Here is a 13232-nt window from a genome sequence, read left to right on the forward strand (position 1 = left end):
TTTTTGGATTTTTTGTGCGGCACTTTGTTGATTTATTTGTGACTTTGGCCCATTTTATTTATTTACTTTATTAAAACAAAATTGAAAAAATGTGTACGTGTCATCCATAATCTGAACCGTAACATGGTTTAAATAGAAAGGCATAAACAGGCATCTTTGTCCGTGATTTTGTTTTGTTTGATTTTACTTGTTTTGAAATATTTTAGTGTGTGTGCGAATAATTGTATTGAGTGTGTATTTAATTTTTGATTTTTTGTTTAGTTTTGTTTTTAAATAAATAAGGAAAAGAAATAAAAAATAATAAAAAAAAGAAAAGAAAAGGTCCCTTTCTTCTTCCGGACTTGGGCCAATTTTAACAAAATTGGCCCAAACAAACAGCCCAAAACCCAGGCCTGCCCGGTCCAGACCACCTGATACCCAGGACGTCCAAACGACGACGTTTTAGTCCAGTGTGATCTGGGCCGTTGATCTCAGATTGATCAACGGCCAAGATCACTTCCCCACAACCCACTGAGGAACCCGACCCGTTTACACCCGGACCGAACCCAAACCCTCAACACTTGAAACGACACCGTTCCACTTAACCACCAGATCCAGACCGTAGATCTAAATTGATCTAACGGTCGAGAGCCGTCCACCCACTAACTATATAAGTTCATAATCGTACCCTACCCCCTATCCAATACCCCAGCCTCGTCGTCTTCACCCAAACCCACAAACCCTAGAGCCGCCCCTGTACTCTTCACCATGAAAAACCGGCGGCATGAACGCCGGTGACCTCGCCCTGAACACCATAGAACCCCCTCACCACCCTGAACATAGACCTGTTAACCGTTTGGTTCGAATCACCCTCCAGGTCCTCGAATCTTCATTTGAAGATTCGAGTCAAAACTCGATCTACACCAGCCAACCCCAGCTTCACACCAGACACTCCCCAGACCCTCCTCGTGACCAAACCATACTTGGTTTGGTCCAAATCTGACCAGGGAAGCATGAATCCCGGATCTGAGTTTTGGGAAATTTTGTAGTTCTTCGTCACTGGTTCATACCGGTTCAACCAAAGAGATTAAGGTCTAATGGACTTTAATCAAAGTGTTTCTCATCTGAGAAACACTTCGACTAAAGTCCATTCAGCCTTAAGAAAGGTTTGTCCAAATCCGAGTCAAGGTTTTGATTTTTCAAAGATTTGAGGTGAGTCTTGTTTTCTTTTCTTTATTTTTGTTTTAGTCCGTGTGATTTGTTTTTAAAAGTCTGTTCATATTTGTTTTAATTTTACCAACTTCTGTTTGTCCACTTTGCCTGAACTTCTGTTTGTTTGAATGAGTCTTTCCATTTGTTCTGATAATGTGTATGTAAATGTTGTGCAAGTAGCTGATTTTCAAGTTTGGACTGACTAGTTGACTCCTCGAGTGTATTTCTGCTTAGTCAGTATAATTCGAACCATGTATCGATACTGTTTAAATGTCTGATTTTTGGCTACGATTGTGTATGTTAATGCTAATATAGTCGAGTCGACATGTGTCGTCAATTAGTTTCAACTGTCTGAACAAAGTAAATCGATTTGCTTCTGATGAACATTTGCCTGGATCAATTAAGAATCAGTTTTGTTTACTTATAGCTGTTGAATTGGATCAGTAGTGCTTAAATTCTGAATCAGAGGGCATGTGCACTTGTGCACAGCATGTGCATTGGTGCACCTCATGTGTTTTGTGCACAGCCTGTTTTCCTGCATAAAAGGGCTTTTAATTTTAAAATGGTTTGACAGCATATGCTGTCAGATATATTCTACTGCCCATACTTGTTTTTAGTTAATAAAATGGAAAAGTTAAATCTGCCAGGGAATGATGGGGTTTTTAATACCTAATTAGCTAAAGTGGAACTGAAAATGGAAGGCACATGGGAAGGTACTGTGATATTCTAAAACAGGCTGTTAAAAGGGGTGGTGTTGAGGCTTATAAAAGGAGAAGCACATTGAGAGATACAAGGGCATAGAGATACAGAAGAGGGGGAGATCTAAAATACAGGGAGAAGGAAAATACACTGTGAGGAGTTTTGAAAGAGAAAGTTTGAAATACATACATTGTGAGGATAGAAAAGAAAAAGAAAGAGTTGGCAGGAATAGAAAGAGAGCAAGAAAGAGATAAAAACAGATTAAGAAATCAGAAACTTGGTCTTGTTTGTCTGAAGTTCATCTATTGTCAATATGTTAGGCAGTGTTCTTTCTTCTAAATTTCAATCGAGATTATTGTTAGTGTTTTGTTGCATTTGGTATATTCCGGAATTGGATTGTCTGGAGTATCACACTGTGTGCTGTTTCATTTGGTTGTTTCCTCTTCAACTCTAGTTCCATCTCGCAACAGAATCCTTTCTGTTGTGCTGTTCTGATTGCTGTTGCTATCTTGCTCACTATTGCTGCTGCATTTCTGTCCTGCTGCTACTGTTAATTCTGCTTTTTGCTGCTGCTGATTCCCCCATCTTCTTCTTCTTCTCCTTTGCACTTTCAGCATTTTTCAGGTACACATTTCAAGTCCCATATTGATGTAATTGAAACAGTTTGAAAGCATGAAATGAAAAAGGTTGAAGAAGTTCAAGTATTTGCTGTAATATTCATAGTACATTAACAGGCCTGTGAAAATTGATTAGTTTATAATTCAACAGTTCGAAAGTATGTACTGATATTCGACTAAGTTTATCCTGTTATGTTTTAGCTCGGTAATTTGTTTGTTAATATGGGCATGTATATTTCGACCTTATACAATACTGTTCCTGTTTCATTTAGTTTTTTTTTAGTCAAGATTAGTCCACATAAGTTTAGTTAGTTTCAACTCGAGAAGTGTTCGGATTAAGTGTTGTATTGCGTTAACTTGTACATGATTCTTTGTCAAATTAAAACATTTTACTTTGCCAGTTATCCTTTAATCTAGCCCAAATAAGTTCAGTTAAGTTCAACAAGAAATCTTTTCGTATGTAATGTTCGGATTAAGTATTGCATTTCATCAATCTCATATGTAATCTTTTGTTCGACCAAAGTATTTTCGTAAGGCATGATGTTTTTTTACTTTATAAGTAATTAATCAGAAATTGATAGGAGTCCGATTTAGGCCAAAACATATACTTCAATTAGCATATATTTTTCGTTCTTCTATCTCTGGAAACAAAATAATAGAAATGTAGTCACTGTAGGATGCCCTTCTAAAATAATGAGACGAGCCTCGCCAAATAAAAATACAAATTGCAGGGCCCTCAATAATTGACAATGATAAATATTTAGAGTTTGGGAGGGACGGTTTTAGTGAATTCCACTGCCTTCCCCAAAGATAATAACGCGTTTAGATTCTTTAAGCGCGACTTTAAGTAAATTATATTCTTAAAATCGGGTGCACATTGATGTGACCCAAATCCAAGTCTCAACGGAGTCAAAATGTGTTAACAACTACGGGTGCATTGATTGTGACGTGGTTCGAGATGCATTTTCATGACGTTGCAATTCCATAAAAATAAATGATAATAATAAAAGCGGTTTAAACTTAATAAAAGCACATAAGTCACAACATGTATTTAAATCAGATATTTAGCCATTATAACAATTTAAGCGACCGTGCTAGAACCACGGGATTCGGGGGTGCCTAACACCTTCCCTCGGGTCAACAGAATTCCTTACTTAGAATTTCTGGTTCGCAGACTTCATTTGGAAAAGTCTAAAAATTTCCTCGATTTGGGATTCAAGATAAACCGGTGACTTGGGACACCAAAAGCCAAACCTTTCCCAAGTGGCGACTCTGAATTAAATAAATAATCTCATTTCGAATATTGTCACTTAAATTGAAAAAACTCCACCCGCGCATTTAACCCTTCGGGGCCAGGCGCGCAAAAAGGAGGTGTGACAGCAATTAGCTAATAATGTTACTAACTAGTATTTATTATGATATATTAATTTATACAGTGAAGCTGCAAGAGGGCTACCTTTCCAACTATATATGTCTGCAATATTCATATGAAGAGTAAACTTTTTGCATGGAAATGAGCAAAAGCCCATGTCTGTGAAGGGAATTAGATTCTAACACCACCAACATTTCTTTTACATTTGTTTATATATACTGTATGAGCAGATTCCATCTTCATAATCATGCATTAATGCTTTTTTCCAGATCAGATTAAAGTGTAATTACGCGTCTGATTATATGATTCCTTTGAACTTTCAACAATATAATTTAAATACAGAAAATTATTGGGATTAATATAGCATTTTGATATTGCATGCACGTGCGTGATCTAATTTGGTATATACGCTGATCTTTAAATGTATCGAATGTCAAATGCATGGCCTTCATTTTTTACATGTTTTTTGCTGCTTTCGGATTGTTTATATTAACCAAAATTGCAAGTCAGGCTCAGGCGTCGAATGAATTAATTTAGCTCACGCTTATGGAGTACTCCCTCCGGTCCAACAATAAGTGACCAATTTGCTTTGGGCACACCCATTAAGAAAATATTAAATTTTAGACAAAAATAGATAGTGTGACTAAACTACCCTTAATTAAATGTTGCAGCATAGTTATAGTAGCACTTACTTCACTTCTCAAATGTGAGGAGTAAATAACTTTTTAGGGAAACGTACATACGGATAATTTTGAAAAAATAAATTGAATTTTTTCTTGATTATATAAATGAATACTTATTTTGGACCAAAATAAAAAAGTAAATTGGTCACTTATTGTGAATCGGAGGGAGTATAAGTTTTGCCATTTCCCCCTTTTTTTCTCCGTTTCGTAAAATTTATACTTTATTGTGGTCCTTACTTTTCTGAGTTGATTTCGCGTAAGGTCAATAAATTAACAAAGAGTCACTTAACTTCTTTTTTTATTAACTGAAAATTCATTCTATTTTGCACATTGTTACTAAAAAATCACTCTATGATTTCAAGGGATATTTTCGGTTATTTATTTGCTAATGTGGCATTTTACCTTTCATTCTAACCATTTAAAAAATTAAAAGTATCTATTAAAGTCGGGCCGGGTCATGGAGTGGGTCGGTAGAAAAAATTATAAATACTTTTAATTTTTTAATAATTGTATGAAAAGATAAATGTTTTATCAGCAAAAAGATCCGAAAATATCCTCGGAAACCATAGATTAACTTGCCATTTACAATGTGTAAAATATAGTGCTTTTCGGTTACAAAACAAAATGAAATGACTTTTCTATTACAATAAGCAAAATAGAATGAAATAAAGTATTTTTTAAAATAATTTTTATTAGTTCAGTACCTACTAAAAAATAAACTCTTACTCTACTTGAAGCCTTTTTCTACGTTAGAATTTCGAACTAAATCTCGTATAGTTCATGTTTGAAAAATGATTAAATAAAATTCTCTATTTAATAATTTAAATTTTTAGATGAGATAAATGGGTATTAGAGAATACAAAAGATCCTAGATCAAGCCTCATTATAATCTATTATCACAATCCATTTATCAGAAAGATTTTTCACATAGGCGTTTGGCCATAGAAACCAATTTTTTTCTATTGACAAAAGAGTTTTCGAAATTGAGTTGAAAAATTATATTAAACGTTGAAGTGTGTTTGGACATGAATTTTACTTTTAAAAAGTTGATGTTTTTGTGAGTGGGAAAAATTAATTTTTTGAAAAAACTGTTAAAATTTTGGTTTTTAAAAAATTTCCAAAATCTGACAATCTTAGCTTTTATGGGCAAACAAGATTTTCAATTATTTTTTTTTTTTTTGAAAAAAAGTAAATATTTTGCATGACCAAACGGGGGCTTAGATGCAAGAAAATAATGACACAACAGTCTCTGTCTCGAGTACCAAAAAGAGAAGATGATTTCTCCCTCGTCCTCCTTTTACTTCTATTACCCAATAATGGTATTTAACTTATTTGCTGAGAATTTGGATAATTTTGAACGTTTAAGAAAAAATGGGCTAATTTTCTGTTGTTTTCCCTTTTTAGAGGAAGATAAATTTTCTTATATTATATGCAGAACGCCGATAAAGAAATCTTTTTGTCATAGTTAAGGCAGCCACCCCTCCTCCCAGAAGAAGACCAAATGGAGGGTAATGCTTTCCTCCACAACGTCTACCGCCAAGATCCACACGTATTCCATTGTCGAGTATTTTTTGACAATGTTGGATATAAATATATATGTAAAAAAATATAGTAACTTTCAATAAATATTAGATGTATAATAAGCCCCGTACTAAAGTATTTCAAAAAATTGTATTCATAAAAATAGAATTTTGGATCGGCTTTTGGTAAAATCAGCTTAGACAGACCATAGGAATCTGATGAAAGTGATGGATTGATGGAAGACTGCGTTGATTGTCGTTATAATTGGGACCCTTTTGTCTTCTTTCCTCCATAGTTTTCACGAGCTCATGCACCCCACAACCTTTCTTTTCCTCAACCAATAACGCGTATATGCATGTTCCTATAGCTACTTCCATGAGGAGTTTTCTCCACTTGATTTATTTTCTTTTTTCCCCTGCGTAACTTGCGCGTTGTGTAAAATAACAAAAACCGAAACAACGGTAAGATTTGGTTGATGATTTATAGCAGTTATGATTTGGTTTAATTTCAACAAAAAAATAAAAACCCCCGATCATAAATATATATTTTAAAATATATAACGTAAAACTTTCTCTTTTACCCTCAAAACATTAGAAACGTGCGGCGTATGCGTCAAATTGCAAAAAGAATGGGTCCGGAACCAAAATGTCGTTCTTTTGGATTTAAAGAATCGAAATGTGTAAAAAAAAAATGGCGACCAATTTATATATAGCGTCTTTTAAAAAGACGCTATACCTTAAAGGCCGTCTGGCCAGTTAATTATAGCGACTTATAAAAAGACGCTATATTTGAATTTAATAAAGCGGGAAGGATAGCGTTCTTTATTAAGACGCTATAGGTATAGCGTCTACATACATAAATGTTGTCTCCTTCCCCTTCCCACAGAACAGAACCCCGCCCCCGCCCCCACCCCACACACACAAAAAAAAAAATCTCAGCGGTCTCCCCTCCCCCCACCACCATTTTTAATTAAAAATAATTAGAGTGAAGTCCACCGGTCCCACAAAAAATGTAGATTCTCGGTCCCACGTCCTAGTTAAGGCGTTATCTCGGAGTGCGTTGCTTGTTTCGGCTCCAAATCACCAAATTTTCGAATTTCTAAAAACTTTAAATCGAGATATTCCGACTTAGTTTTTGTTAAAACTCGTATAAAAAATGCATATTAGTTATTTTTTATGTGCTCTTATTTATTTTTTGATTGTTTTACGATTTAACTAGTTTGTTATTTTTTTGTCCGGACTATAGTATTATAGCCCGTTTGGCCAAGCTGCAAAAATCAGCTTATTTTGAGAAGTGCTTTTTGCAAAAGTGCTTTTCTCAAAAGTACTTTTGGTGAGAATTAGTTTGTGTTTGGCTAATTAGTTTGAAAAGCACTTCTGAGCAGCAATTAGTGTTTGGCCAAGCTTTAAAAACTGCTTCTAAGTGTATTTTTCTCAAAAGTGCTTCTCAAAAAAGTGTTTTTGGAGAGAAGCTACTTTTTTCTGCTTCTCCAAAACTGCTTCTGCTTCTCCTCAAAAGCACTTTTTCCTTCCAAAAGCTTGGCCAAACACCTCAATTTTTGGCCAAAAGTGCTTTTGGCCAAAAAAAATCGCTTTTGGCCCAAAAAAAGCTTGGCAAAACAGGCTATTAGTGTGCTAAAAAAGAGAGTAAAATAGAGAAATTATTATTAGTTGTTAAAAAAATATTAATTATTTACTTTTTACTGTGGTATATGTATTTTCGTGTAGGTTTGGTGATTAAATTGATTTGTTATTTTTATCCGGTTTAAATTATTTATTTGCTAAAACACTAGTAAACTAGATAAATTGTTACTTTAATTCCCTGTAGTAATATCTTGTGGCCTAATATAGTGCTCGTATTTGTAATGTAGTGCCCTTTTAGCATAGTAAAACGTAGTGCCCTTTAGCGTAGTAAAACGTAGTACCTTTTAGCGTAGTAGCCTTGTAGTTATAGAAATTAATCATTTAAGTATCTTTTACACCCAAAAATGCGTCAAAAGCTGATAGTTCAAACATACTATCTCCAATTATAGTCAACAAACGTAAGAAAATAACATGAGGAAATAACAATATTTATCAAACTAAGTATTGTTAAAGTGTTGCAATGCGGCCATGTACCTGGGTAGAGATATAAATGACTTATCCCTGTTACCATAAATAATTTCAAACGCATGTTTGCGCCCGAGAAATGCCTTTCTTTTGGTAATAATACACCCATATTCCTGGTGGACAGATGTAATACACTCTTTGATCTTGTACCTATTGAAGGCTTCAATGTGTGGAATCAAGACAAGAGAAATCAAGTCAACATCCAAGTTAAAGTGATTCCTACTGAATGTGTCCATTTCACAATTGTGGGTGTCGATGTATTTACCCACAACCCACATATTTGTTTTCTTCTTCCTCGCACGCAGCATCCAATTACAACCCGTAAATCATCTATGGCAAATAACCTTATATACATCCGGAGATGACTCTCATACCACCATCTCACTGTACTCTTTTACTTTGTATATTTTCATCGCCCTGCTTAGGTGCGTTTTATCAGAAAAAAGCATGCCCTTTGACAGCACTGTTGGTCTAGATTCATCCCACATTGCTGTTCCAATTTTATCTATATCCCTTGTGAGGGCATCCAAATTCGGCATATTTGGAAAATGATCAAGGTGGGGAATATGCCTTGAATGAAACGGCACGTGGGACTCGTACACTCTTTGTCTAATGGGAAGTGGAGCATGCTCCCTCATCAAATCAGGTTCAGCATTCTCTTTCTCCTCATTATCACCCTCGCCAAGGAAGTGTGTGTCATCTCTAGACTCATCGGCATTGTTGTCATAATCACTATTCTCCTCCTAACTTTGCGCATCTACCAGATATCGATTAAATATGTCATCTTACGGAAATTGAGTAAGGACAGGACCATCAAATTGCTCGTTTTCACCTCACAACCAAAGAAATAATGAATACTCAAATTGGTCAAAACAATACATATAACTTTATATATTCACTTACAAATCATAATGTGTTAATATCCCATGATGCACATTATCTTGTTGATGTTGACTCCCCAATGAATCACCATGATCCAACACACCAAAACTAGGCATATACTAACTAGCCGTTGGTTCATAACTTGTAAACTTCATATATGGTCGGTACCCCTGTGGAATATATGAGTGTTAATATAAATACAATACACAAAAATATACATTGTAACACAAAGAAAAATTGAAGTTTACCGCTCGGCTTGTGGATTATGTAAATTAGGGGAGAAATTATTTCCTCTCTCCTCATTCGCCCGTAGAGATAAGTTTAGATCTGGTCAAGCTCTTTCAGCCGGAACCTGTTCGGCTAAAACTGCTCCAAAATAAACACCCGATAATTGAGAGATATCCTTACTTTGTGCAACCTCATTATTGCGAACGTCTTCAGCCTTGACGTACATATAGTTTTATCACAATAAATTCTCGGTATTCATTTGGAGTCCTCAAAAAATATCTCAGAGTTTCATCGTCTTCGATGTTAAACTTATCATAACAAACAACCCCTTGCAGAGTCACAAAATACGGATATCTTTCGGTTACTTTAAGATTCACCGAACATTTGCTCACACTTATTTTTTTTACATAACAATGATACCAATGTATCGTACTCCATTGTAAGTGGCTACATAACGTGAGACTGTGGAGATAAACTATAGCTTACTGAGTTATTCGCCACCACAACCTCACTTCCCCCTCCCCCCCCCCCAATATAATAAAACTCTAATTCTTCGCTCTTCAGACATTATGACAAAATGCAAAACAACTTAACAAAGAAAAATTTTACAAGACTTGAGAATATTTCTGAATGGATTTTTACAAAATCCTTAAGGTCTTTAAATAAGGCAAAAACCAATCCGGAGATTCAATTATTTGAGGTATAGCATCTTAGCTTAAGGCGCTATACCCAGTTGAGTTATTGTTATGTCAGTTAAAACCAAAAAAATTATTTGTGGGCCCACATAATATATATAGCGTCTTACTAAAGAACGTTATATATATAGCGTCTTTTTAAAGACGATATACTTAACTGGCCAAACGGTCGTTAACGTATAGCGTCTTTAGAAAAGACGTTATATACAATTTGGTCACTATGTTTTTTTTACACATTTTTGTTCTTTGAGCCTAAAAGAACCACATTTTAGTAGGATTAGTAGAGGTAAAATCATTTAGGAATGGCTCATTAGAGGAGGAAGCTGGTAATGATTAATTTAGACATGCTGCCACGTGGCCATTGCCGGGGGAAGGGGGCTCCAAGTCAGCCTACATGCATTGGGCGATCTCAGAGTCCTTTCTGATGCTAGAGGTGGTTTTGTTAGTGTCTGTGGGCTGAATTTGCAACTTTGCAAATTGATTGGTGTTTTCCTGGCTTTTGAGATTAAGAGCATTCATGTGGAATTGTAATCATCGTTTATTGGGCCAAGTTTTCCGGAGGCAACTTTATTAACATATTTTAGATTTTGAGTATTTAATAACTTACCCGTATCAGCATCAAAAATTCGAACTTTTATACATGTATCATCAGGAGAGGGGTTCTGTTGTCGAGGTGGAGAGGTCTTCTTTCTGGAGAAGGAGACTGTATGCCATTCTTCCTTGAGCTCATTGGTGGTTGTTGGTGGGAGGATTGCTTGTGTGCTGGTCTGCTCCATGGGTGGCTGTTGTGAAGTATTTAATCTTGCAGACGGACAACTGCCTTAAGTGTGGCCAAGTCTGCCACAATTCTTGCATAGAAAATGCTCCCCTTCGTACTATATGACTTGTCGATGCTTACCTATGAAGATGTGTGACTTAACTGGGGAATCCATTGGGATCTCTAGGCATAGTCTAGCATATCTGCCTCTTATAGTGGCAGAAGTGCATGCATCGATCTTTACTAATTTCCCAATTTTATTATCAATTTTTTGCAGGATGAGGGCATCATAGAATTCTGTGGGAAGATTAGGTAGTCGAGCTCAAATTGCTGTAATGTGTGGTTTGGCTTCAGAGGCAACGAAGTTTGGGGACCATTGTTGTAAGGATATATAGGAGCCATTGATGAACCAAGGACCTCCTTGGAGGGATTTGAACATGTTTTCTTCTAGGACGAATTTAACTATGTAATAGTCAGATCCTAAATCTATTAAGGGAAAGGATTCTGAAGATTTCCACATATCTTGTAGCTTCCTTTTTAGATAGAGATGTTGGATACGTTTGCCTAATAGTTTGATAATGAATGAGTGCCTCCAAGGATAATAGATACGCTGCAATTCTTCCGATGAGAGGTTTACTTGCAATTCTTCTGGCTGATTTAGTTGGTCTTGATCCATGGTTGCAGTAGTGCTAGCCATTTCTATTTCTCTTGGAACATTTGGGAGTTGCAAAGAAATGGGGTGTTCAGGGGAATTTGAAAGGAGAATTGCTTTGAATGAAGGGATAGGATCATGGGGTGGTGAGTGGGATAGAGTTTGTCTCATGAGTAGATGGAATAGAAGATGAATCTAGTGGTTTTGGAGGAATAGAGGAAGGTGGTAGTGATGGAGAAGTAGAGAGCGTTTCTTCCATACTGACATAACTAAATCATTCAATTGTTCCTCTAACTCTATTATCATTTAAAATGAAATTGTTATCCTTCCTCGTACTCTCGTCAATCTTCCTTTTGGCAATCTCATCTAGGATAATTATTATTCCTTTTCTTTTTTAATCCTACCCCATCAATTAACAGTTTTCCAACTTATATTTTACACTACTCAGACCTGTGATTCGTCGGTTGGTTGTAAAGATATGAGCAAACCTCACTCGCCATCAAAATAAAATTTTCAGAATTAACAATTTGAATTTCTAAAGATGAAAAGTATAGAAGATCAAGTATGAGCAAGAAACAAACCAAAATTCAGCAAAATGCTTTTTGGTATTGTAAATGGACTATTATCGCTTTATTTATACACAGACAATTACTTAAGATGTTTAATTTGGAAAATAGAGCCACATAATTATTGAACCAAAATATAGATCTTGATTCAAACAAGTAAGTTTAAATATATAAGAGTTAATCTTAGCTAACAATAACATCTCTAGATGAGGCTCCTAAAGAAGCAACAGATACTATGTAGATTTAGTCGGACAGTGACAGTGGCATATAATAAATATTCTAGAAATCAAAGGCAATAATGTAGCATTCAATATCAATGAATAGCAATAAATGACATTCAAATAAATAGAATGAATGAGTCACCCAAGAAAGAATGTAATAAGTGGATGTTCTTTATTACAATGATGAATGATAGATTATCCCTTGATCCCTTGAATATTTGAGTTATTCTCGTATCTAGTGAAAAAGTATAGACAAGAATCTTAGTGAAAAGATGATGTTTGTATCTTAGCAAATGAGATATGATTCTCTTTCTCGAGTCAAACTGTGCTTTTTAAAAATGAATATCACATGTCCCCTATCATAGTATCTTTTTTCTATTATAAGGAACATGCTCCTAAAAATCCTAATAGTACAAGTGCAGAGAATATCCATTATAATATTATCTGTAATATTCTATCTTGGAACTAGCCATTATAACTCCGTCAAAAGTACTCGACCTTTGTTGACTCCTTGACTTCGTCCCTTGTTGACTCTTCGACCACAGACTTCACCACTTCTTGGGCCATTTCGACAAACGATGATTTGAGAAGTCTTCCTTTAGTACTATCTTGGTTTAAATATTCTAAAGATAGATTTCGACCCATACAGTTAGTCCCTCCGCTTATTGAGGCCGGCTTTAGGCGGGTTCGATGACCGGATCTTGTTCTCTATGGTCAAAATAATAGAGCGAGCTATGCAGGTCGTGGTGGTTGCAGCGAACTAGCAGCGTGGCCCTACGCGGGCCGCATATTTCAAACGTTTCGATTTTCCTAGGCAATTTGCTGGAATTATGCTGTCTACGAATTAGGATGATGTAATGACGTCATGCATCATTATGACGCATATTCCCAATATGTTGTTATGTTTCGCATGTGACCTCTAATTAAATATGCTGCATCGGTTCCGATGCCAGTAATGATGAGCCATTTTCGGTTCTGGCGCCAGGACTTTTATAAATAGAGGTATTTGGACGCGATTTTGAGGTTTAAGTTTTCTGTTG

At 35.7% G+C, this 13232-nt stretch overlaps 1 protein-coding gene across 1 annotated transcript in view; it reads left to right on the forward strand.

The window, feature by feature from the left end:
- The window catches only part of LOC138871203 (uncharacterized), a 69580-nt gene extending 67136 nt beyond the window's left edge, over nucleotides 1-2444 (forward strand). Inside the window, exon 5 of the mRNA XM_070149071.1 lies at nucleotides 2345-2444. Coding sequence (XP_070005172.1) covers nucleotides 2345-2444 — 100 coding nt within the window. The remainder of the gene's footprint in view (nucleotides 1-2344) is intronic.
- The last annotated feature ends 10788 nt before the right edge of the window (nucleotides 2445-13232 follow it).

Source organism: Nicotiana sylvestris, chromosome 6, assembly GCF_000393655.2.
Source record: "Nicotiana sylvestris chromosome 6, ASM39365v2, whole genome shotgun sequence".
In the NCBI taxonomy this organism is placed as follows: Eukaryota; Viridiplantae; Streptophyta; class Magnoliopsida; order Solanales; family Solanaceae; genus Nicotiana; species Nicotiana sylvestris.